Raw genomic sequence first — 27859 nt, 5'->3', positions numbered from 1 at the left:
CCCCACACATTCGGTCAAATGAGATTCTCAAACAGAACGACATGCGACAATCAACAAGAGAAAGTGATAATCTTTGTCTGCTTTTAGGGTGGTTCAAGTTTTGAAATTCAATTTTTGATGTTGAAAAAAAGTTCATGAATTTAAGCTGAAACTTCAAGAATTGAAATAGATGCTTCCTTATTGCGGTTGCTTATCTTTATCACGTCAAGTTAACAATATTTAAACTACATCTACTAGTCAGATACTTTCAAAAAAGTTAAGCTTTTAACAACCGTTTGGTAAAAAAATCTGTTTTTATGGTCATCTGAGCTGTCTCAAACAAGAAGGTATGAACCTCTGTAATAAATAAATCAATCGTTAGTTTTGCAAAATTTCTATGAACAGCTTAAAGATACAAAGTTTCTGACATAGGTATGAATCCCCCTAATGTGTCAACAGCTTCTATCGATATGGATCAATTCATTTGTGGCAACGGAGATGAACCGAAATGCGAAATCAGTTGGGCACTGGACAGTTAATAGCACTATATCACAGATTCGGCCAGCAATCACTTTCCAGCTAAAATGTTTTCTCCAGCTTTTCCCCGGCAAATGGTTTTCCCGATTTTGCTTACATTGGTTATACTGTTAGAACTCGGGCAATGTTGTTCCAATGAAACGATTGCCTCATCATCATCATCGTCGTCATCGGCTGAAGAGCCCCACTCCAGAGCCAAGAGGTTCCTGAGCTTTGTCGTCAATGGCGGGGTGGCCAAGATTATTCTCGGTGGCATCTATCCGGTGTTCTTCCATCATAAGCTGAAGCGCAGTTTGAATGCGGCCGTCAATGTGCAGGCCAACTACGTCATTCCGGAGACCATCATCTGGCCGGTGGCCGAGGACGTCTTCAAAGAGCGGCTCAATAACGAGTTCGTGGACAACAGCCGGGTGCAGCTGTACAAGGTGCTGGAATCGATGCTGGACAGCTGGGGTCGGAAGGGAAGAACCTGTGTGCTCAGGACGATCTGCGAAGTGGCGGAAACCCCCGTGAGTCACAACGGGATGTTTGGGGAAATTTTGGATGTGATTTTTACGTGAGTACTGTGGGAATGTTGTCTTGTTGAGCTGAAATGTAACGGAGCAATTGATTATATTGCAGACCAACAGAATCGGACAAAATGGATGAGGAATATCGGCTGGCCAGGAAATATGGTCTTCATGGCGTCAACTGTTCCGGCGTGTACAGCAAATGTCCCTCGGGGCATGGGTTGTTGGATCTGATTTCGACGGTTGATTTATTTAATTTCAATTTATAGTGCTGCTATCTCATCTCAAAATAAAGGATTTGGATTTTTAAAAAATATATATATTTTCAGTTCACTTAGGTATAGGATTATTTGTGAGTCGATTTTCCTATGAAATAGTGTTTTTTACAAGATTTATTGCTGAAACTCCACCGGAGTTTTCATCAACAACAACTACGGCGACATTAATGACGACATTTCGTGTTTACCAGACATCTATTAAACATTTTCCAAGTGTCGGAACCAAACAAAAGAATGGGTTGCCAATTGCCGAGGTATTTGATGAATTTTTCATCGTCGATGGTTGCAAAGTTGCCAATCTCTAGCACGCAAACTTGGGATGTCAACTGCATTGACAATATTACAACGGGAATAGATTTTGAAAGCTTCCACGGCCGATGGTTCGTAGATTAGGTATCCAACCTTCAGAGACCTACAATGGTTGTCAATCTATGGTTGGTTATGTAATTACCTCCAAACCTTAATTAGGTTATGACCCATTGGTTATTACCCAGTGTACATCTTAACAGGTTATGTGCACAGGTACGTCTAAATACGGAAATTTCGAGTTTGTTCGAGAGGAGAACTCTCAAGTATCAATACTTGCGGTTAGCAAGAGAACCAGTCATATTCAAGAGGACCACTAGGAAGAGAGTTACTAGCCAGAGGGACCAGCCAGCGCCAAAACGAGCCAACCTGCAGTGACCTTTCAACGGACGTGGACCAGCCAGGGTTGAAGCCAAGCAGCGAAAAGTCTACGCTCAGCCAGGATGTACCGTTTAGTTGGTAACCAAAGGTATTAAATCCCGGTTTACGGATTGTATTCCACGGCATGGCGAGCCACCACGTCCCCCCAGTTTGCTTCTCTGGGTCCATGGGTACAAGTCTCATGGTATACTTCGTACATACCTCCTACTCCTTAAACTCCACCTGAGGCCGCAGACCTAGTTCTCACCTTGAACTGTTTAACACACTATGCTTCAATAGTGGAAGGTCTATCACTCATTGACGAGACTACCTTCAGCAAAACCTCTCATCCTTACGACTCAACGTCCGAACTCTCCTCTAACGACTTGAGAACTAAATCTCCTTGCAATTACTCGAGATTCCCACATAAAGCTTTCCTCTTCGCGACTCGAGGCCTGATCTCTCCTCTAACGAGTCGAGATCCGACCCCTTCTAGCATCGACTCAAGGTTGACCTCTGCACGATCCAAGGCCCGATCTCTCCTCTAGCGACTCGAGATCTGACCTCTCCTCGTAATGACTCGAGGTGACCACTTATACTCCTCCTATTGTTGAATAAAGGCCTGATCTCTCCTCCAACGACTCGAAACCCAACTTCTAATCTCCAGGATCCGAGGTTTGCTCGTTGTGTGCCGATCACGAGCAGCTTATCCTTGTCTCGCGCCGGCAACAAAACACGCGCGTGACTTAACGCAACTACTCTGATGATTCCCAACGAAGACGTCATCCTGCTCCGACTCGAATGGCTCACCCGGCTTCCAGATCCACGCTACCGGCGGGTATTCCCCGATCGTTGAATAATCCTTTTCCAACGATTTCCACTGCAAAGAAGGTAAAGTCTTATCACCGCAACTCCGCTTGTTAGAAACCGCACTACTCAGACACTCTCCGAAGGTGGAGCATTCTACGCACGAACGCAGCGCACCCACGGCATTCGCTACGCAGAAGATGTTGCCTTGTCTTTGTAGCTTCAAACCATGGGGTCGGACGCATACCCAGGTGGAAAATCCTTTTTACGGATTCCAAAGCACTGCGAGCCACCGTGTCTCCCCAGTATGCTATTCTGGGTCCATGGGTGCAATTGGACGACTCATGATACTAAGTACCCCTACGCCATAAATTCCACCTGGAGCTTCTGGTCATAATTCCCATCCGGACCTGCATCGAAGGCTGTACCCGAGATGGGAGACCAAGTCCGCGCTAAAGCGCTCATCGGCTAACTCAATTTCAAGTCAATACTCCAGTAGATATACCCCGCCTCTTGTTACGATTCAAGACTAAGGACCTCTCCTCTGACGACTCGAGGTCCGGCCTTTACTCGCAACTCGAGGCTCGCTTGGTTTCCATGACTATCGTGCGCTCCTCCTCTGTTCGAGACCACTGCCAGATACCAATGACCTCTCCTCTAATGACTCGAGATCTTGGCTCCGCTTAGTTTGGCTCGAGGTTCTCTTCTCTTTGCCCGTCCGTGTGCTGAATCGAGAGCAGCTTTTCCTAGACTCGCGCCTGTCACAGCACACGTCCGGGGCTTTACGAAAAACTACTCGGATGATTCCCGGTGAAGACGTTATCCTACACCGACTCGAGTGACTCACCGGCCGATATTTCGGGGCGTGAATACCCAAGCAACCAAAAGTCTCGTTAAAAAGGTCGAACACAGCTTAATCAGCATAATCAATGTGCTGAAGTTCCTTTTATTCAGCCCAAAATTTAAGTTCTTATTGAAACTTTGAAGTTCCATAACAGATTTGAACGGCCTTCTATTCAGCCCACAAGTAAACGTTTAATCAGCAAAAACAAAAAATAATTCTCCTCTCCTCTCTTATTTTGGTCATCACCAGCCCATGTGGTGCTGCCGGTTTCTCGGCATCCATCTTTATTCCTCGCATGCCCTCCCTCAATTGATCATACTTAATTGCTTTGTTTTTAATTTTGTTCGATACATGCCGGCATGCACGCCAGCTCTGCTACATAATTATTTGATTTGCTTACTCAAGCAATCAAACAACCTAATGGAAAAAATTAGTCCTGGTACCAGATTTGAACCCCATCCTCCGAGATGATAGCCGAACACGCTGCCACGACGCCACGCCTAGATGATGCTATACCAGCAGCTAAAATTAGAAGTGGTTATAAGCTTCCTAGAATACCCGCAAGGGCAACCAGCAGCCAACAGCAAAGACGCATGTTGATTATTACTAAGAAACATTACGAAACGGCGTATAAATCAATCATCCGTTAAAATAATATCGGTTAAAAAAAATTAAATTCCATGTTTTTAATTGTTAAGCATAAAATTATACAAATTCTTGATTTTATCTTGATATTTTATCAATGAATTGTTTCAAATGACTTTCAATGTGTGATAAATTCGTGGTAAGTATATACAGTTGGACGAAATTTTATAAAGTCAAACTATTTACTCTTTTCCAAAGAAATCATTTGCGAGTTAGATTTAAGTTGTTCTGAGTTGAAGTTTCAAAATAAATTATACATTTTAACAATTTCCAAGCTTCAAAAAATGATTTATTTATTATATGCCCTTTTGTGATGTTCGTTCACATTTCATATTCATTAAATGGCGGACATGTCTCATAAAAGGCTATTCGAGGAACTTTCTGGAACTTCGAGTCCATAGAAGGTTATTTGAGATCCAATTTGTAACTTTTATTCTGAATGATGCGATTGACATGTCACTGAAAAGGCTATTTGAGGAACTTCTTTCAACTTGAAGTTCACACAAGGCTATTTGAGGAACTTCTTAGAACTTGAAGTTCAAAGAAGGCTATTTGAGACCTAATTTGAAACTTTTATACTGTGTGGGTGCGATTGACATGTCACAAAAAAGGCTATTTGAGGAACTTTTTGGAACTTCAAGTCCATAGAAGGCTATTTGAGGAACCTTTTGTAACTTTCATGCTCACATTCGAGAAAATTTGGTACCAATTCCCTTTGAAACCTTTATTCAGCGAAATTCGAACTTTGGAGGAACGAGTTTAAGAAGATATGAGACTTTTGGTTGCTTGGGTACTCTTCCCCTTACGAGTTCGACTGCGAAGAAGGTCAAGTCTTATCCCCGCAGCTTCCCCCGTAGGGAGTGCGTTCTACTCAGAAACTGCGCGGCGATGGAGGTATCCTACACAACGTTTGCGACGTACCTAAAAGCTCGGCATACGCAAAAGGTAGAGTCTTATCTTTGTATGCTTTACTGCTAAGATCGAATGCACACTACTCGAATGCCCCCCGCCGAAAGGGGATTCTACTCCGACCGTGGTCCGGTCTTCCTCCTCCCTTCTGGCTGACAACCCTAGGCTTTTTGCCTACCGTGTGCCGAATCGAAAGCAGTTTATCCTAGACTCACATATGTCACAACATACGTACGGGTCTTTTACACTTACGACTCACATGAATCCCGACGGTGATGTCATCCTACCCGACTCGAGTGGCTCATCCGACGGCGACGTGAGACCACTCTACCCGAGAGTTCTCCGCGACGTGTATACTCCTCCCCCTTCGAGTTCGACTGCGGAGAAGGTCATGTCTTATCCCCACAGCCTCTGTCGCAGAGAACGCGTTCGACTCAGATACTCCGCGACGGTAACATTGGAGGTATCCTACACAAAGACGCGGGATGTACTAGGCAACTCGGCATACGCAGAAGGCATATTCTTATCTTTGTATGCTTTGCTGCCAGGATCGGACGCACACTACTCAGATGCTCCCCGACGAAGGAGTCATCCTACACCGGTTGCGAACTGCTGCTGATTCCAACTCCTCTGCAGGACAGATTTGATCTGGGTGAACCCATCGCTGACCGCATGCCAAGTGTTGGAATCCGCACACATCCTCCGTACGACGTTATCTGCTGTCGTGTCGGGTCCACAGGCGGCAAATATGGAAGTACGTACCGCCACAAACCTCGGACAAACAAACACCACATGCTCGGGTGTTTCCTCTTCGTCACCGCAATCTGGGCAATATGGCGAGGCCACATGTCCAAACCGGTAGTGGTACTTCATGAAGCATCCAAGACCAGTCAGGAATTGCGTCATATAGAAGTCCACTTCACCGTGCCTTCTTCCTATCCAGCTCCCGATGTGCGGAATCAGACGATGGGTCCACCTTCCTTTCGTTGACCTGTCCCACAGCTGCTGCCAGTTGGACATCGAGTCCTCATTGGCGAGATCTCGTACATTGCATTGCATTGGGCGTGTCTTTGTTGTCGTAGCAATAGACATCCTCCTCAAGCAAAACCGAGATGGGCATGACACCCGCTACAACACAGGCGGCTTCGGACGACATGGTCCGGTATCCGCTGATAACCCGCAGGTTCATCAGCCGCTGAACGCTGCTAAGTCGCTGCGGGTTACAGTTTCTTCCCAGGGCCTGCCTCCAGGCCGCTGCTCCGTACCGCAAGATCGATATGGCCACTCTCTTGCACACGTAGTCGACATGGCTAGTAAAACTGAGCCTGTAGTCAATCATCGACCCCTAGGTACTTGATTGCGCGTTTGGACACGATATTGCACGGTCCAATGGCACCTGTTTGGGGTGAGATAAGGTTGGTGATTAGTACCAACTCGGTTTTGTGGTGGGCTAGACGCAGGCACTTGGAGTGCATCCAGCTTTCCACTGCCTGGATAGCTACCGTGTCCAGTAGCTCAACCTCCGCTGTTGAGGAGCCTCTCGCCAAGAGGACTACATCATCCGCAAATCCTACGAGTTCAGCTCCCGATGGGAGGCTCGTTTGTAGGAGTTCGTCGTAAGTGATATTCCACAGAACCGAGCCGAGTATTGACCCCTGAGGAACACCCGCCGAGATCTCTTGTGTTCGCAAACTCTCGCCGGTCATATACTGCAGTTGGCGATTTTGGAAGTGTATCCACAGGTTAGACAGGATGGCGAAACCACGTGTCCAAACCGATGGTGGTACTGCATGAAACATCCTTGACCAGTCAGGAACTGTGGCATGCAGAAAACCACCTCTCCATTGTAAAATCTCCATTAACGTCAAGCAGGAAATCTCCGGTTGTCCAACTGGCCACGACTGGAAACCTGACGGAATGATTGTTGCTGACTGTCATGGCTACCGTTTGAAACTGATGCCGTTGGATTGTCGCATAACGAGGTGTGTGTGTGTGTACAAGAACAAAGCTGAGAAAGGGACCTAAGGAAACTAGTGTGAGTGTGAACAGTTCGAGAGAGGAACGATCGGGATTGTAACCTGTCGTGGCGAGGGGTGATCAACTGTTAACAACTATTTATAAATATCGATATAACTTAAATATCCATTCCTCATATCCATGTCTCCGGTCCATCCAGGATCCGATGTTAGGGATCAAGCGATGGGTCCAGCGGCCTCGTTCCGAGCTGTCCCTCTGGTGCTGCCAGTTGAACATCGAGGCCTCTGGCATGTTTCCGCACATCGGGCATGTGCTTGTGCTCGTAGCAGAAGATATCTTCCTCTAACAAGACCGAGATGGGCATGACCCCCGTCACAACATCAGCAGCTACCGAGGACACCGTTCGGTATGCGCTGATTACTCGCAGGTTCATCAGCCGCAGCACACTGCAGAGCTTTTGCTGGTTACACTGCCTGCTTAAGGCTGCCTTCCGCCGTACCGCAAAATGGACGAGGTCACACTCGCCAGGACCCTCCTTCTGCTGCAGCGGATCGCCGAGTTAATCGACATGGCCCGTGAAAGGCCTGCTGTCGCCATTGCCACACTTTTACAGACGTAGTCGACGCGGGTCGCAAAGCTCCGCCGGTCGTCGGTCATCACCCCCAGGTACTTGATCGCACGCTTGGATTCGAGCGAGAAAGGTTGTTTGGGCGACACGCATAGCCTACCTCATTGCCGACTCCTGCAGCTAGCATGCGACTGCTAATTTTAGTTGCATGGAAGAAGTTGTTGGTGTTGCAGGAGAGCTCGACAGTCGACGATGCTATTCAACATTCTCAATCGATGGTAGGTTTTGAAACCCATGATAAGGCAATTCTCGTATGGAAGAGCAATCGCTAGTGTAGAGTGTAGCTTTATAAGAACCTTACTGAGGTAGCAAATTAACAATAACTCTATGCTACAGTAGGTACCTTACAATTTTCTCGTTTTTTAGATAACGTGCCGCCATGAGGCCTTCCTTTTTTCTGAAAAGGAAAGGAACCTCCTCTGCCTGGTAGTTGCCCTGAGCTTCAGAAAGGTTTAAACATCCACATTCTGCGGGCCGTTATCACGTCATTGCTCTGTTGGACGATAACTCGGGCATCTCTGTACATGATAGTGAAACTTTATTATCACAATCGTAAGCTACAGTGCATACCTTATCCAGAGCTCCTCGGATGTCTCCCTTACTTAGTGATCCCTTCGGGACAAGACATCAGCTTTGTGGGGAACTACCTGAGCTAGTACTTTTGGGGTGCAACTGACATACCAACGCACAATTAGAAGCTTATCTAACGGTATCTCCGGGAAAGCGGACTTCAGCTTGAGACTCGAAGATATTCAGTCCTAAGTACACTTTTCAAATGAACTTTGAGATTAAACATAAATCAAAAACCTTTAGACAGGATAAGATCATATAGCTTCAGTAAGTATGTATATCGTGATAGGAAATCATCAAGTAGATGTTTCCATTGAGCGACTTCGACTTTACAAAAAAAACAACTGTTATCGAGATTAACGTCTGTTCTCTGTACAAAAAGCTGACAGAATTTCTCATGGCCGTCCACTATGTCCTGTTAACTAAATTCAGGAATAGATATCGGATACCGAAAAACTGATCATAAAATTGATTTGATGGTCTTTAATGCGAACGGTTATAAGGTGGTCGATGTAGACGACTTTCCGTTCTAATAAATTCGCACCCTATAGCCCTGGATAAAATCAGTTCGCATTCAACCACCAACCGAAGAAGAAATGGTGAGACCCAGCTACCTATCAGCGTACCATTCCTATGAAACCAATCGGCGTGTGGTTGTAAAGCTCTATCGAAAGTTATGAAGAGGAAAATTAGAAGAGGGAAAGAGTAATGAGAGAAAGCAATTTTGAACCAATAAATTAGGTCTATTATGTAGAACTTTTTTGTGTTTTTAAATAATTTTGCCCATTTTTTCAGCTATTATGGAACGAATCAATTCTACAGCAATATGTCAAACCAGTATAGTTTTTGAAATTCTAACAACCAACAAATTAATTGTGCATGTCAAAACAGTCATTAGCGAATTTTTAATGACCAAAAAACACTTGCTAAACTGCCACAGTTTAATATTTTACTATCTCAGTCATGAATATCATAATTGAACTGGATTCAATTAAAAATATGCCTTTTTGGTCGATCGAAAGGCATATTTTTAATTGAATGTCGTTTACCAATTTCCATCGACCCGATCACCTCGAACTAATTAGTCATTTTATCATAAAATTCGAGAGTTGGATAGTTGTCGTATTTTAATTATAAAAAAGCAGTAGGTATAAAAGGCTGACTGCCTCTGTGTTTTCTTTCAAAGATTTTCTTCGTTGCTCTGCTGTTCAAAATTTGTTTTACGCAACAGCATGATTTTAAAATTTTTAATTCTAACGAGCATTTGTGCGTTAGGTAATTCATGAACATGAATTACATTCACACATGAGAAAGCATCTTTTTGACATTTTACTTCGTTTCAGCATCTGCTCGAAGCATTTCTATCTCTGGCTCGATGGATAAAAAACCGTCCGAACATGAAACAACCACACCTCCCAGTAAGGAAACAGAACAGTCAACTACAAGTGCAGAAAGGGAATCATCTAACGGCAACACATCGGGAGAGCATGCAAACAATCGGGATTCGTCAACGCCATCACCGCAATCATCTGACAGTTCTTCATCGGATAACCAAAATGGAAGTACTGTGTCATCAAATGATCAAACTCCAGGCTCCGATCAGCATGAACACGAATCTTCTAATCATAACGAATCAGGAGACCAAACAGACAGTCATGATTCATCAACGACAGCACCAGAAGCTACAGACAGTTCTTCATCTGATGATCAAGATACATCAACGACCGAACCAGAAGTTACAGTCAGCTTTTCATCGGATGACCAAGATGAACATGATGATGAATCAACTGAATCAACTTCAGGCTTTGATGAGCATGAACCCGAATCTTCTAATGATTCATCAACGACTGCACCAGAATCTACAGACAGTTCTTCATCTGATGATCAAGATTCATCAACGATCGAATCAGAAGTTACAGTCAGCTCTTCATCGGATGACCAAGATGAACAAGATGATGAATCAACTGAACCAACTGAACCAACCTCAGGATTCGATGAGCATGAACACGAATCTTCTAATGATTCATCAACGATAGCACCAGAAGCTACAGACAGTTCTTCATCTGATGATCAAGTTTCTTCAACGACCGAACCAGAAGTTACAGTCAGCTCTTCATCGGATGACCAAGATGAACATGATGATGAATCAACTGAACCAACTTCAGGCTTCGATCACAATGAATCAGACAGTTCATCAACTGTTAAACCATTATCCCAAGAAGACCCAACTGAAAGCAGTGATTCATCTAACGAATCAACTAGTCCTCCATGCAGTTGTGCAGATGAATCTAATGCAAAAGCTCCTATAGATGACGAAGATGAATATTCGGATGATTATGATGAAACTAGTGATTCATCAACTGAACCAACTTCAAGCTTCGAATCTTCTGAACATTCAGACCATGGTAATTCATCTACAACACATCGAGAATCTAGTGACAGTTCGTCTTCGGATGCCCAAGATGAAAGCAGTGATTCATCAACTGAACCAACTTCAAGCTTTGAATCTTCTGAACATTCAAACCATGGCAATTCATCTACAACACATCGAGAACCAAGTGACAGTTCGTCTTCGGATGCCCATGATGAAAGCAGTGATTCATCAACTGAACCAACTTCAAACTTCGAATTGTCTGAACATAATGAACATTCAAACCATAGCAATTCATCAACAACACAACGAGAATCAAGTGACAGTTCTTCTCCGGATGACCAAGATGACACCAGTGATTCATCAACTGAACCAACTTCGGGCTTCGAATCTGCGAATGACAGTACTTCGACAAGTCCAACTCAGCACCAAGAGTCAACAACAGAATCAACTGGACCACCCAGTGATGGTACTAATAATGTTTCGGCTTCATTCAACAGTAACGTTTCAGTAAATAGAACAATATAAGCTTAAATGAATTGCACAAAAACATTGAAGTTCTTATTAAGTTTGTGCGGGGCAACAATCCGTTGCGAACAAAGTTTAAGGGTATCCATGGCCAAATAAAAGAAGATCAATGTTGTTGTTATTTTTAGAGAAATTAAGCATCAGTCTTTCATTATTCCCAAAGATGAAAGCTTGTTGAAAATCTTCAATTTTCTCGAAAAAGCACGAATGAAAATTTAAGTAGCACAGAAAGGAAGTGGAAAACAAATGAAAAAAAAGAACATCCCTATTTTAACAAAATGCACACGACTGACAACGTTTTCGTAAAAGTGGTGATATAGAGTACCAAACTCTCGGCCATCAACTCAAATTCATACATACATTGTTGAAAATCTGTCATTTATTCATCTAATTATATCCCACCCAAGCATGTTTCTCTGATTCCAAATCTGAAAATTCATGTGTGGACAGCTTTTTTTTTAATTTGAATACGAAAATCATCATTTCTGTAAGTTTTTGGTATAACTTTGAATTATCTAACAAAATCTCATTTTTTTCGAACTGTAACGCTGTGCCAGTAAGCTATTCTTGGCTTTGAAAAGTTATCTAGATCAACTAAAGCGCTTCCCCCAGACCGTCTGTTCCAAGCTGTCTTAGTATACTTTTAGGCGATTTTTTTACATCTCGTGAGGGGTGCTCGAATAAGTTTGTTTTCAGCTAGATCTCATTCAACATTTGCAGATGTCTACATAAATAAATTTGTAAATTTTTTATCGACGTTTTTCATCTTCACTGTTTATAAAATTTATAAAATGTAGGTATTCATTACTCGGAACTGTTGAATCAAACGAAACAACCGCGCCAAGAGTAAATTTCTACAACCCTTGTAAACTAAACCCGTTGATATTTTTGATGGCCCCACCGTCAAAGATCCATCCCATCCCTCTTCTAACCTCCAACTTTCACCCCGAAAATAAACTGTCTTGTCTTTGGGTAAGGATCTCTCCCTTTCGTAACGCTTTTGTTTGGTTAGCTGGAGCAGAGGCAAATGGAATGAAACCATCTCGTTAAAGTCACCCACCCTTGTCTTGCTGCAAGGCAGCTCTAGCTGTTTTGGATGGAAAACGGACCAAGGATCTTCAAATTCAAACTCACTAATGGGATTACATTGTCGTCGACGTCGTCGGTAAATCCTTTTTATCTCTAGTAAATGCTTCTGACATTTATGGTCTTCATTCAATTATTTATGAGAGAATGTTGCCTTCTGAAAGATATTACCTACTCCTACTCTTACGCTAGGCTATGGGAGACAGTAATGAATAAAAAATTAACGCTAGGATCAAAAAGAGATGGGCATTCCTCAAATATGGGTATTATGTTATTCGAATTGTCACACACCGGCAATTAAATCAGTGTGAATCGGGCAATCCGCTCTGGCTTTCAATTCAGATTTTAGCTGCTCAGATATGCTGATTGATTCATAAAGCGACAGATCCAATTAAACTCTGAACGGTTAGATGAATAAATAATCGCTGATGTTAGTTTTAGGGTTACTATAAACCAGCCTAGGTTGGTATCGAAGAATTGAGGATAAATCTTCAATGTCGAAAAAAGGTTTGAGTCTGAGAGCTGATAGATAAACAAAACTCAGAATAAAAATATGAGTATTTAAACTCAATGATGATTGAATTTGCGCTTTGGGAGATCTTAGATTGAAAAACGTAAAATTGAACAGTGATGCTTCCAGTAATATCAAATAATGAAGTGAAATGGGATCTGAGAAACTCAACTTTATACAAGAGAAACAAAAATTTATAAATAAGAAACGAGAAATGAGAAATCAGTTTGAGAAATTAGAAATGAAAAATCAGAAATGCGAAATAGTAAATAATAAATAAGAAATGTTGAATAAGAAAAGAAAATGAGAAATGAATAGTGACAAAAGAGAAATTAAGAATGACCACTGTGAAATGAGAAATAAGAAAATGAGAAACCATAAAATGAGAAATGAGAAAATGGGAAATGATGACTAAGAAAGTGAAAATATTTATTTAGAAAAGCTTAATGAGACATAAAAATAATAAATACTAAATCAGAACGAGCAATGAGAAATGTATACTATGGGATGTGAAATACGAAATGCGAAATGAGGAATAAAAAATTTGAAATGGAAAAGAGGGTATGAGAAATCAGAAAGCTGTGAGAAATGAATAAGGAAATATTAGGAATTAAAAATTAGGAATGACAAATTTTAATGAAACGTAAGAACAGAAAAATGAGAATTTACAGTTTAAAAAATAAGATCTATGAAAAAATTGAAAAATTAGAATAGATGCTATAAAAATTCTCTGAAACCAGCTTTTATTTTTGCTATTCGAATTTAAATGTCATCTATTCTCATTTTTCAATTTTTTCATAAATCTCATTTTTTAAACTGTCAATTCTAATTTTTCTATTCTTATGCCTCATTCAAAATTCGTCTGATTTTTAATTTCCGATTTGTTATTTCCAATGTTTTATTCCACATTCTAGCTCTTCTCATTCCTTAACAGGAAAACTGAACATTTTTCAACATTAAAAACCAAAGAACAGATTGAATGAGACTTTAGATACGAGAATGAAGAAATGAAAGCATGGAAAACGAAATTTGAAAACTAAACCATGAGAATTTCGAATTGACAGTAAAAAATTGAAAACTTCGGATTCAGAACTCAGAATTGAAAAAAGTTAATAGGATATTGATATTTAAGGATTTAAAAAGAGAATTTAGAATTAAAAAAGAGAAATTAAAATATACAGGGTCTGGCAATTGAAGTGCTACATTGAAATAAACATATAAATTGATCAAAACAACAACTTTTTACTTCAAATTCATTAAATTTCTCTTCAAATCAAATGACTTTTTCAAAATGCACTGCTAAAGTTCGACTTGTTCGACCTTGAGTTTAACCACTCGCCGCAGACGGTCGAGGAACGCATCGTATGAGGCCTGCAGGTGTTCTTGTGGTATTTTATCCCAGGCTGCCACGAGATATTGCTTCCGGACCTCCACACCTTCATGTTTTTAGAGCAGACATCGGCCTCCAACATACTCCAAACAGCGAAGTCCTTGGGGTTCATGTCTGGTGAACCCTGGAAAATGTTGCGTAATACAAAACTCACTTTTTTTTTCGCATTGTGAGCCGGCGCTAAGTCCTGTTGGAAACCCCATCCCTGGAACCAAAGTGTCGACGTGCCCACGGTTCGACGACATTCTATAGAACTAGTTCCCGATAAATATTTTGGTTTATCTTCACTCCTTCAGGGACAAAAACCATCGAAGTCCGGCCCTCACGGGCAGGCTTCGGATTCATTTGAGAGCAAACACCCACGGAGCTAAAATCTGCTCTCACTCTTTAACCCAGTAAGCATGAATCGGCAGAGAGGTAACTCAAATCGACAGAGGGATCGTAACGTTCTCTCTGGCGATTTTGCATCATCACATCGGCAGAGAGGAACAAACCATACGCGTGCCTTGAGTGAGTGCCACGAAATAATCTAAGACACGCCCTCCAGAGAAACACACGAAAACAACCCGAATCGTGTTTGTATGTTTCCCTTCGAGACGCGTGTTTGCCTGCCTGAGAAGTCGACTGCACCGTACGAGCGTACGATTCAAACTGATTTCGCATGTACGCATTAGCATTCGTTGCCTCTAGGTATCTCTGCAGGACAAACCGAATGAGAATATTTGCGTTCTTTGAGTGTCGCCGTAATTAACCGTTTTATTCTAAGTTCGGTGACTCAACTCTCAACTTTTTACATGCTCTGTCGATTTTTGAGAGGACGCGCTTACTGGGAAGCGGCGTTAAGGAATGAGAAGGAGTGACCATCTGCCTCGAAGATGTAGCGATTCTGGCGGTAAGAGAAGCGAGAAAGAGTGGTTTTCGACTGCCACCCAGTAAGCGCGTCCTCTCAAAAATCGACAGAGCATGCAAAAAATTGAGAGTTGAGTCACCGAACTTAGAATAAAACGGTTAATTTCGGCGACACTCCAAGAACGCAAATATTCTCATTCGGTTTGTCCTGCCGAGATACCTAGAGGCAACGAATACGAATGCGTACATGCGAAATCAGTTTGAATCGTACTCTCGTACGGTGTGGTCGCATTTATCTCCGTGTAGAGGCGAATCTACCAAGCAAGCCTCTCTAATAAAATAAATTAAATTAAATTATCTCCGTGTTTTTTTATATGCGTGCTTTCAATCGTAGCAGTCGACTTCGCTCGCAGGCAGGCAGACACGCGTCTCGAAGAGAAACATACAAACACGATTCGGGTTGTTTTCGTGTGTTTCTCTGGAGGGCGTGTCTTAGATTATTTCGTGTCACTCATCCAAGGCACGCGTATGGTGTGATCCTCTCTGCCGATTAGATGATGCAAAATCGCAAGAGAGATCGATGCGATCCCTCTGTCGATTTGAGTTACCTCTCTGCCGATTCATGTTTACTGGGCACAGGAGTTTGGGAGTTCCTCCTCTATGAGTGGTACTGCTCTGCCTCTTTTGAGTCGCGCCTCAGGATGCGTCCGAAGCCTGCTCACGGGTGATTCCGGCCCAAACCATCACCGATGCTAGTTTCTGTCGCCGGGTGGCCGTCAGCAAGTCGGCATGGCTTTGGGATCTGTCTGGCAACCAAACTCTGTCGTTCTGCCTATTCACGAACTGCTGTACGGTGAAGAGTTTCTCGTCGGTAAACACAATATTCTTCAACCTTTCTTCCGCGGCCCTCTTTAGCAGTGCCTTGGCTCTTTTTACACGTTCTTGTTTCTGGTTCACCGTAAGGTCTTGAACCTTTTGGATCTTGTAGGGCTTGGTCTGAAGTTTATCTGTCAGGATCCGACGGAGACTTCGATCCAGAGCTGCTAACTATCAGTGTCAGACAGCCAGTATCAGCCGACTTTGATACTGCTTAGCATGTCTCTGTCACGCGATACTGATTTTTGGTCAGCGACATACACAGTAAACGAAAATTACCGAGTTCGGTAATTTTTTTACCGAAATCCTAACATGTGTAACTCGGTAAATCGTTCGGTAATTTTTTCCAAGGCAGAGAAGTGACAGCTGTCAAATATTACAGATCTTTTTCGGTAAAAAAATGCCGAAACTCTGTTGATCATATATAATATCAACTGTCAAAATATTGACAGTTGTCAACGTGACCGCTCGTAATGTTGCCGAACAATCGGTATTGTAGGACCGAAATGCTTGTAATTATTACCGAAAGGCCTGTAATTTTCTCCGAAAAATTATAAAAGTTCGGTTATATATACCGAACGACCGGTAAAGTCAAACGATAAACATGTATTCTTTACCGAAATACGTGAAATTGTTACCGAAATACCTAAAAAATTTACCGAAATACCTGTAATTATTATTAAAAACCGGAAATTTATACCGAAAAAACTGTAAAAGTTCGGTAATATTCACCGAACAACCGGTAGAGTTTACAGAAATATCTGTAATTATTACCGGAAAACCGGTAAAATTTTACCCAAAAATTTCAAAAGTTCGGTAATATTTACCGAAAAACCGGTGGTTTTTACCGAAATATCTTTAGTTATTACCGAAATACCGGTAAATATTACCGAAATACCGGTAAATATTACCGATAATTTTGAAAGATTTCACCGCTTATTTTGCTAAAATATCTGTTATTATTACCGAAATGCCGGTAATATTTACCGAAAACTGTAGATTTTTTTGTAATTTCTACCGAAAACCGAGAAACGTTTTATATTTCAGCTTTCTTATACACCGCATAATATGCGAGATGATAAGAGGCACGAATCATCTCGCGTGATACGCTGTGCATCATAAGCTGAAATTACCAAACACTTTACGGCTTTCGGTAAAAGTTACCGAAAATTTTCAGTTTTCGATAAATAATACCGGCATTCCCGGCATGTTGTCATATGCCTGAAAAAGAAGCAACAAAAATAAATAAACACATGTACGATATTTTTCGCATTCATGTATGTATGTTTATCATAAAAGAAGAAAATACTTTAGTCGCAATTCCTTTTTCAGTAAGATTTCTTCGTAATTTTTGTATTAGGATTCTTAAGCTACAATGTTCTTCTTTAATTAATATTTTATGCTCCTGAAACCATGCCGGTACTGAATAAGTTAATGTGTGTGCCGTTGATGGAAAAACTGTTGCCAGGATAAAGGCCTCCTCGTCAATGTGTAAAAGGCCCATATGGAGGCTCAGAAACCGAAGGGACCGGAAGCCGATGAGCGATTTATTCTGTAATCGAAAATGAAGGTTACAAGGTGTTTATGAAATTATTCAATCTACTTATGATAATATTATTAATAAAAAGTTAGAAAACAACACTTGGTACATGTGAAATGTATGGAATGTACTTACATAAACTTTTCGCAGACATATTTTTATTGTGTTGGGTTCAAAAACTGTTTTAAAACTTATCAGCTGAAGTTGGACACAATAAGAATAATCCAGTCCAACTTCTATAGTACTACGAGTTGAAATTTCTTGGTCATTCTATTCGAACATTGGTTGCAAGACCTCTGTGCTTCTTGGCATTTTATCTGAAATATGAAAATGCAGAAACAGAGTTAATCATAGTTAATAAAAACTGATCTCTTAATTCCGAATGAAACCTTTCAGAATAAATTCCAAAATTAAATCTAAAAATAAAAGTTCAACTTTTTTTCATTCCAATTCGATCTTCGATCTATAGCTCAATATCAACCAGAAAGGCGAACCTAAAACTAGAATCATAATTTGTCAACTTAACATGAATAAAAATCATGAAATCTAGTTCAAATTCTGAAGAAAAAAAATTATAATCAAAGCCTCAAAACAAATTTCAATTCATAATCCTTTTCATAATCTGAATTTCAACACTGAATTTGATATCAGAAACAAAATTCGAATTCAATTCGGAATATAATTTTGAGATTGAAAATGGAGTTTCTAGTATTTGTATTCAATTTTAAATCTCAATCTCTATTTAATTCAATTTGAAAACGTTATTTGAAGTTTGAATTTAAATGTTCCGTTGAAAACAAAGTTATTTTTTGAATGTGCAATTAGGAATACAGAAGTAATTTTCTTCACTCACCTCTGGCTGTGCTTTGGAAAAAGTCGTCAATGATATTTTTTGTGATTACTCATCAAGTAAAAAGGGTCGATGACAATGATGTTAAATTTCAGTCACCACTTCTCCTAGTATTCCTGTAGATGAATTGAAACTTAGCCTGTATTCCCGGAAGGAATATACTTATCGACAGAAGCGTTGGATGAGCTACAGCGTTTTCGGAGAGTTATTGAAATCCATCAAAGCATTGTATACTCCAGACTTGGTTGCTACTATGGCCGGAATATAATTATTCGCTGCCCTGCTATGTTCGCCAAAGCAATAAGGGGAGAAGGTGAACCAAGCTAAAACCGGAAAGAAGCTGAAATGTGATCACATTTTTTTTAACGAAAATTCAATCAAAACCAACAAAACTCACCTCCATTTCTGATTTAATGTTACTATCGCCGCATTGTGTCCGAGGCGATGACCCAAACAGCAATAAGGTGAAAATACCAGCTTTCAACTGTTGTGTAATTTGTTCGTCAGTTGATAGAGTGATATATAGGTACTCCTGACTCTGATGAATAACTTGATGACCTCCTTTGAAGAATATTTAAGTTCTTATATCTCATCCGCGATACGGTTCTTTCAATAGGCTCGTTAATTTTCATTTTGTTTGAGGTTGAAATAATTTCGTAATGAACAGATTCCTTGATTTTCTCCTTGTTCAAAATCTCAATCGTAAGAACATCGTGCAAAGTGTCCACCGCACGAAAACAATTGATAAATTTGATCAGTAACAGGGCCACTGCAAAAAAGTGGTTAGTGTGGTGACTCCAATTTTTCCTTTTGCACTTCTAGGCGAAACGGAAATCAATGAGCGTCGAGATAATTTTTAAATTAAAAACATAAAAACTTACCGTCGTGGGAAATAGGGATGTAGCTGCCATTGTAGAATGAATTGTACATACTGTGAACTGCCACAGGAGCTGTACATTTTAATGTAGAGGCTGCTGCTGTTAGTGTGATTCGTCTGGTCAGTAGAGCTGGCAATATTTATCGGAGCCGAAGTCGGCGCTGAACTGCCTGTTAACAGTCATTGTCTGGAACACGACAAGAGTAAAAAAATATGGATAAATATCGGTTTCAGAATAGAATTAAAGGGTTTTTTTTTTGTTATGGATGGGTGACCAAAGACTTGGTTGCTTTCGTCCGTCGGATGGATTGTTCCTCCATTTATGCAACCCGGTTGAATAAAATAGTGTTTCTGCGACCCGTCAAATGATGCTGATGAAACTGTTGGTACCATGACTGTAGAAAAAATACTAATTAGCAAAATTTGCAAAAAGTTTCTACTTGTTCGATACTTACCTACTTATTTAAGTACTGGTCCGGAAACGCTAGTTGTTGCTTTTGAGGATTAATCATTTCACCGACCAGCAGCTGTACATTGAACGGCTCCAATCTGAATAATGCAGTTGGAGCTTAATCAAACTATCAATTTTTAAACTAATTTTACAAATGAATATGATTAATTTACCTACGATTACTGCTGCTGGTGGGATGGGTGATGATGAAGATGAAGCTCCCGATGCTGCTACGTGAAAACAAAAAAAAAACTATTCCGCTTGCGTGCATTGCGCTTTTTTTGCTCGCAACTGATCAACGGCTGCTTGATGCAAGACATCCCGCTCGCGTACAAGGGAAAACTCGAGACGACTAGCTTTTCTTGAGCGAAAGCGAGATGCGATTAACTAATCACGGCTGTGAGAGTGAGACGGGGTTTGACGTAAGTTTTGACAGCGGCATATGACAGCAGGATTGTTTTACAGTTTACTCGGCGTTTTTTACCGAAAAAATGATGACAAACCGATTTGTTTACACGTTTCTAAACGAACTTCGGTAGTTCAAGAATCGATTAACGAAGTTCGTTAGAAAATAGACGTCAAAATCATCAATTACCGATTTTTTCCAAATTACAGAACTGGTTCGGTAAATTAAATTACCGAACTCGGTAATTTCAGTTTACTGTGTAAGCTTACAATGTCATGACCAAGGTGTGTATAGATAGGAGGTGTTACCGAATATCAAATTCCCGATTTAGCCATTTTGGCTATTTATGCTATGCAGCTGCGGAACTCATGGAGTTTGTTTACCAACCAACCACAGAAAAGCTGTGCAAATAATCTTATGTTTGTAAACAAACTCATTGAGAGCCCCGCTCACTCCTCGCCTACTTACTGTTAAAGTCGGCGAACCTCGTGTTTCAAAAAACCTTGGTCATGTACCAAGTTGAATGAACGACATCATACTTGCTATGACCTAGGGGAGGAAGACTGAAATTCGCTGTATCGTTTTCTGTATCGTTTTTTTACTGTTCGACAAAAACCAGCAATTTTAGAAAAGATTTGTAATCGTTCAAATTTTAACTTTAGATGATCAATTTTGTATAGCGAGTCATGTAACTCAATTGTTTAGGTGCTACATTTAAGTCTTCTGAGTTAATTGTTGCAGATTCAAAAGTAAACATCGAAATCGAATCCAACAGCTAGATTATTCGATACCAGTCTGTCAACTCTGTTGTAAATATCAACTTTGAACTATATAAAAATGTTGTTCGGTCCAAGGGAACTACTCAAAATCTAAATCTGTTATTTAAGCTATTTTCAAGAACAACTATTGTTCAAACAATTTTTATCTATCACTTTCAAAAACTTCAACATAATTCGAGCGACTTAATATGCCTGAATATGCAAGAATTTGCCAGAGTGAAACAAAACCTAATTAAATGATTGTTTAATGCAAAACAAGTGCTTTTCAGCCTCAAAAATGTTTTATTGAAAATCTCTAAATAAGAAAGTAAAATCGCGAACCTTCGCACTGGTCGGTAGATTGATGAGAGAAATTTGACGTTTGAAAGATTTTTTTCTTTTTTTATTCAGTCTTCCTCCCCCAGGCTATGACTTTTTTCTTCTTACAGCCAACAACTACATTTTGAAATGGAAAATAGAAAGACGATCGTATGTGTGATGCGAGTAGAGTGCAAAAATGTCATTCAATATTGACCATGCTGCCTGACTGACATTGTAACTAGGTCATTCAACTGGTAGACGACTTTTATATTCTTTCGATAACAGACTACTAGACGTTGGTCAGGAGAAAAGATATTGACTGAAATTTACCAGCCTTGCTTCGATCCGATATGGATCTCAGCCAATTTAGTGGCACTACGACGAGGATTTCTCTTAAGGCACTTCTTGACGATCTTCGCCATGGCAGGTGTCACCACAGCAGGTCGGCGTCCCCCACGATACCGTTTTTCGGCACTTCCGGTCTCCAGATATCTTTTAACTGTACGGTTTACAAAACTTCCTCACACACTTATATCGGACAGCTTACAAACTATGTCCTTCTGCCATTTGCCGGGAACAAGGCAACCACAGCGCTACGTTTCTGCTCTAGATTCATTTTTCCGGATAACACCTGATTACAAAAGTAACACTTACATCCAATGATATCTAGGACTTATTGTAAACAAAGCGACGAGGGGTCGTTCAATACTGTTTCGGGTGCTACGAAATAATTACTGTTGAAGTAATGTAGCGGTTCAATTGCCGGACCCTGTAGAAATGAAAAGAAAAATTTGCAATTTAGGATTGAGAATAGATATTAGAGAATTAGCAATAAAAATTGCGATTCTAATAATTGATATTTGGTTATTGACAACGAAGAATTGGTAGTTGAAAAATTTTGCAGAAAATTATATTTTTTAGACCTGAGAATTGAGAATTAAGCGCTGAGAAATGAAAATTTAGAACTGAGATTTGAGAATTGATGTTGGTAAACATATGTATTTATGAATAATGAATTATTATTAATGCTTGTTTCAATAGTTTTCTTTTGTGGATTGGAAACAACCATCTCTATCGTTCACAAAATAATTCAAAACAAAGTTACAATATATCTTCACATATTTTTTCATCATAAGGGAACATCCATAAATGACGTAGCATTTGGGGGGAGGGGGGGGGAGTTTGACTTTGTGTGACGATGTGTGACGAGAGAGGGGGTAGGGGTTCAAGTAAAGCTACGTAGCTTTAATTAAATATTGAAAAAAAAAATCAGTTTTACGGTTCACATTTGGACAGCCAGATGAGGACTATTGATCCTGAACTTGAAAGGAAGAATTTTGGTCATGCAGGACAAACGCTCGCTTCCGTGTGGAGTGAAGTTCGGTTAGATGACTATCCCGTTCATGCCGAATATATTGAGCCGGATCACGCGGAGATGGCAGATTTGATCGAAAAAGCTGCTGATTGGTGTGCATTGTCATCTACTGTTGGGTAAAAAACGACGAGCAAACTATAAAATGATTTGTTGTCAAAACAAACGTTAAAATGGTCACCCTCAGGTACATGCGATGCATTTAGTGGCAGGGGGTGCTTCACTCTATAAAATCATAACCTGATAAATACTTACAGGCCCCTTTCGTTTTTGGCAATACGATCGAGAATTTTGTGTTGCCAAATCGAGCCGCGTCAAAATCGAACGGGTTTTTTCATCAACTTTTTTCTCACCTATTGATAAAGGAAACCATGTTATTATTTGTAACTCAATTTTCCATCACTTCATAATAAATTTTAGTAATTTTTTGTTATTTTTTATCATGTTTTTGATAGATTTAAAACTAGTTTTGTTATGTTTAGAATGTTTTCATCTTTTTCAGATATTTTTTATCATTTCTATTTTATTGTTTCTTTGGCTTATAAGCCAGTGTTCCAGTGATCGAATCCCGCCACCCTAAAATCTAGGTTAAGGAAATTTTGTAAGTCTTCGGACGTGAAAATGAACACTTGTACCACTAAATGTAACAATGTAACGAAAACTAAGTATTAAAGAATGCAAAATATCTCTACGGAGTATAAAAAAAAAAGATTGTAACTCTACGAAGTATAAACGAATACGCTGGTCATAAAGTCTCAGTAACTGGACCATAATAGAAGCTAGTCGATTAGACAGTTCCGAGTCGTGCTAAAAATAGCATTGGCGAGAAAATAGAAGAAGATGAACGCAAAAACGTATTTATGGTGTTTGTCCAAATTATATTGGTCCTGTAATAGCGTTAGATTATGAAACATGTGCCAAAATCGGATGTTGCCAATATCGAATGTTGCCGAAAACGGTCTGTTTATTGATTGCTTGGAAATGCAAGTTACTTACGTTTTTTTTAAGAAATATGCTGAATTAGTTTATGAATGTTGTGGGAAGCACCCCAGCCCCCTATTTTAATTACCATGCACAGCAAATTATATTTTGCTGGACACCAGCAAAATTTTGCTGGTTTTTGTCCCGCTGACTTTCCAGCAAACAGCAAACGTTATTGCTGGTTTCCAGCAATTCAAATTGCTGGAAAATCAGCAATCCAGATTGCTGGAAGCCAGCAATTTCTTTCAAAACAACCGGCTGTATTTAGTACCAAATTTATATTTCAATTCTAAATTTAATACTGATTACTGACTGTGCACATAATAGGCAATGAAAATGATTTTTTTCTTTCATTTTTAAATTATGTTTGCATTTATTTTCAAAAACTTTTTTTTTAATTTTCCAACACCGGCCCTGGAGTGGCAACTTTGTGCCAAAGTGTTGATTATTCGCCACCTGAGAAAAGAGTTCTGATTAGTATCTTATGAAATCTGTCCAATAAAAACTCACCCTTGACTTATGTTTGGTTGCTAGAATATAGAGAAAAATAAAAATAATTATATTAATCTAACCAAAATTCGTAAAATAGAGTCTCACCTTGCTTCAGCGTACGAAAACAAGCAAACTCCAATGTGACAACTCGATTGCTGATTTCTCAGCAAACAAGATCAATTGCTGGAAAGTCCTGCAATTTGAAAACCGATAGCTGATTTTTCAGCAAAAATGACAAGAACACAACCGATTGCTGAAAAATCCAGCAATTCGAAAACCGATCAATGGTTTCCAGCAAACATTTGGATTGCTGAACGTTTCCAGCAATTTAATTTGCTGGAAACCCCCTTCTTGGGAAATGTGTACATTTCACAAGACTTGATTTTATAGTATTTTGTCATATTTTCCGATTATTTTGCATGGGAGTCCTCCCTCCTTTAGATAAGAGGTACTCGAAACTTCACAGGAACAACTGTTTACTCGAAAAACTATCTCATGCCAAATTGCACATCAATCGGTCCAGTAGTTTCTGAGTTCTTGAAGAACACAGATACATATTCTTCTCTTTCTAGAGATTTTAGCGATTTAATCTGAATTTCAAACAACGATCAAACGCTTTAAAAAAACCATATCCCCATTTTTTTTTAAATTGTAAAGACTGCAATATGAACTTTCGACTTGGAGTTTGTTGCGTTTTATAATTTGAGATAAATTTTGAATACGGTATTGAGCATTTTGCAAACTTTATTCAAATTACCCATTTCCCCTTTAGAAAATACATGCGTGTAATTCAGCTTAAACTCGGAAGCGCCCTCGCTGGCTGAAATAGAAGCGGCAATCAAAAACATGAAATCCAACAAAGCGCCTGGAATCGATTGCATTCCTGCTGAAATGCTCAGAGCCGACCCTGCCTTGTCAGCACAAATGTTGCACCGTCTTTTCGCTGACATTTGGGATACTGCAACATTCCCAGCCGACTGGATGCAGGGTATCCTCGTAAAGGTCCCGAAGAAAGGAGATCTAACAGAGTGTGGTAACTGGCGTGGCATAACTTTGATCTGTACAACCCTCAAAGTACTCTGCAAAGTGATCCTGAACAGGATCCAGGAGAAAATCGACGCTACACTCCGACAGCAACAAGCTGGATTCCGATTCGGACGATCATGTGTGGACCACATTACAACGCTACGAATCATACTGGAACAAATCAACGAATTCCAGGACTCTCTTCTGCTAGTGTTCGTTGATTTCGAAAAAGCATTTGACCGACTGAACCACGAAAACATCTGGGCTGCTCTTAGACGACGAGGGGTCCCAGAGAAACTAGTCCATCTCATTAAGCACAGTACGAGGCATTTTCGTGCAAGGTCTTGCACGACGGTGTCTTGTCCGAACCAATCCCGGTAGCTGCTGGAGTGAGACAGGGATGTATTTTGTCACCGCTGCTTTTTCTCATCGTAATGGATGAGATCTTGACTGGATCGATTGACTGTAGACCAAACCGAGGATTGCCGTGGAATCCTTCAGCGATTGAGCAACTGAACGACCCTGACCTGGCAGACGATATTGTTTTGCTCACCCAAACACAACAAGACATGCAGAGCAAACTCGACGACCTCACCGAAAGCTCTCAAAATCAATGTCGGAAAGACCAAGTCGATGGAAATCAACACAGAAAATCGTTCCAGTTTCATGGTAGCTGGACAACAGGTTGAGACAGTGGAGTACTTCCAGTATTTTGGTAGCCAGATTACGCCTGATGGTGGTACCAAGAAGGACATCGAAACCCGGATCAGAAAAGCCCGATTTGCGTTTGCGAGTCTCCGAAACATCTGGCGCTCACGCCAGATCTCTCTACGAACTAAGATCCGAATCTTCAACTCAAACGTCAAATCCGTATTGCTGTATGGGTGTGAAACTTGGTGCACATATGCGGTGACGACGCGAAAACTGCAAGTTTTTGTGAATCGCTGCCTGCGGAACATCATCCGCGCTTGGTGGCCTGGCAACTGGATCTCAAACGTTGAACTTCATCGCCGGTGTCATCAAAAGGCGCTAGAAATCGAGATTGGGCACACGCTGCGAAGAGATGAAAACGAGATTTGCAGAGAGGCGCTTGACTGGAATCCAGATGGGCATCGAAGAAGAGGCAGGCCCAAAAGCTCGTGACGGCGAAGTCTAGCCGCTGAAATCCGCACAGTTGACGAGAACCTTGGCTGGCAGCAAGTGAAGACGCTGGCTCCGGATCGCCAGCAGTGGGGATCTTTTATCTCAGCCCTATGCGTCGGTCAATCGGCGCCGGACCCTTAGGTAGGTAGGTAGGTAATTCAGCGAAAACAAACAAACGCAAACACCGAACCAAAACAAAGAGCAATATTTCACTAAATTCAACCAGACATAGAACATTTGTCAGGACGATTTGAACAAACGTCAGTAACAAATGAAAGGCACGAAAAGATGACAACGGGATTTAATTTGTCGTGACTGGCTCATCTTCGTGACTCGTGATCACGGTTTGCTCGGTGCGGAATCGTCCGGTAGGTCGCAGCAAGAATCGGAATGCGTGGGGCTCAGGCGTGCTCAAAGGAGGTGCAAGTCATGCATCAATCTCCGGGACCATTGAACGGGATTCTAGCGATGGCGGGACCAACAACAACAAGCATCGCTCCGAGCATTGACCTGGGCAGAATGCCTAATCCGACTCATGGAAGGAAGTGGCCCGAAACAGGTCCAACAACGCTGGAAATCGACAAAATTCCACCCAAGGAGATCGGGCCGAATTGCCAGAAGAGGCAACATGCAGATCAGATGTAAGTCGTTTGATGTTCTATGAATCTGGGGGGTGGAAATTAATAAAATGGGACTAAATTTTGAAGAATTCAATAGTTTGCAATTTCTTTATTTGCGGCACCGAAAGCCAATCGAACATTTGTAACAAGTTATCGTAGTTCTAAAATGAGCATTTTTTCAACACAAATTGCACAAAAATGCACATTATAATTAGGTACCTAAAATTTAACCGATCAAATATTTTGTTAAAATATCACCCTGAAAAGCAATAACAAAAATATTGTTTTGTGGAGGACCACCCTAATTTTATGAGAACAAATTTCTGGACCACTGTGCACCAGTTGTTCGATTGTAATTACCGATTTTTCGGTAAATAATATCGAATTTTCTCAAAGTTTTAGAAGAATATCACACGCATTTCAGTTATAATAACAGGTATATACCACTTATTCGGTAGATATTACCGTTCATTTTCAGCTTTTCGGTAATTTTTTTACAGTATTTCGGTAATATTAACAGATATTTCGATAAGAAATACAGACTACCCCGGTATTACCCTGGATTACGGTACAAAAAAAATGAAATTTTGCCTTACCTTTTAATTTTTTCTTCAAACTTTACCATTTGAGAGGGTTTCTAGCCTATTATTCTAGAGTGGCTTACTCTTGGAAAATATCCCTATTGATTAAATATCAAAAGTTTACCAACAACAAAACCTACACCAAAACTTGAGCTTGAGCTTGCTACCAACTACGGTACACCTGCGGCCCTTCCTGGACTATGACATAATGGTTGCACTCCGTGATTGGTTCGAGATGATCAACATTGCACAATGAACCAAATGAAAGGTGCTGAGAACAAGCAACACAATCTCACTGTACAGTTTTGAGGACAATAAAAACTACACCAAAATTATACATTTACTTAGGTAAAAAGTTGAACTCTCACATCCTGCTGCTTCGAAAGGAGGTGGCCTGAAGATAAAGTCCGAAAATCTTAAATTGGGTTGTTATAATTTTTGGAATTTTCGTCCAAAAACGATTTTTTTAACAAATTTTATC

The 27859-nt window shown here is 40.6% G+C and overlaps 2 protein-coding genes and 1 long non-coding RNA gene across 3 annotated transcripts; 2 read left to right on the top strand and 1 right to left on the bottom strand.

The window, feature by feature from the left end:
• Positions 1-514: 514 nt before the first annotated feature.
• Positions 515-1311, top strand: LOC129757708 (uncharacterized). Its single transcript, XM_055754994.1, has 2 exons — positions 515-1072; positions 1138-1311. The coding sequence occupies exons 1-2, from the start codon at positions 564-566 to the stop codon at positions 1292-1294; spliced, it is 666 nt and encodes a 221-aa protein (XP_055610969.1). The 5' UTR covers positions 515-563; the 3' UTR covers positions 1295-1311.
• An 8245-nt stretch (positions 1312-9556) lies between these two features.
• LOC129758038 (dentin sialophosphoprotein-like) lies at positions 9557-11250 on the top strand. Its single transcript, XM_055755454.1, has 2 exons — positions 9557-9624; positions 9693-11250. The coding sequence occupies exons 1-2, from the start codon at positions 9582-9584 to the stop codon at positions 11246-11248; spliced, it is 1599 nt and encodes a 532-aa protein (XP_055611429.1). The 5' UTR covers positions 9557-9581; the 3' UTR covers positions 11249-11250.
• Positions 11251-17246: 5996 nt separating this feature from the next.
• Positions 17247-20280, bottom strand: LOC129757802 (uncharacterized). Its single transcript, XR_008739808.1, has 7 exons — positions 19852-20280; positions 19683-19776; positions 19232-19622; positions 18748-19119; positions 18354-18690; positions 17636-17817; positions 17247-17512 (listed from the first exon to the last, which is right to left on the bottom strand). It is a non-coding gene; the product is annotated as an uncharacterized LOC129757802 (long non-coding RNA).
• Between the last annotated feature and the right edge of the window lie 7579 nt (positions 20281-27859).

This window comes from Uranotaenia lowii, chromosome 3, assembly GCF_029784155.1.
Source record: "Uranotaenia lowii strain MFRU-FL chromosome 3, ASM2978415v1, whole genome shotgun sequence".
Taxonomy (NCBI): Eukaryota; Metazoa; Arthropoda; class Insecta; order Diptera; family Culicidae; genus Uranotaenia; species Uranotaenia lowii.
The sequence above is the reverse complement of the archived record's forward strand: the minus strand, read 5'-3'. Positions and strand labels throughout refer to the sequence as shown.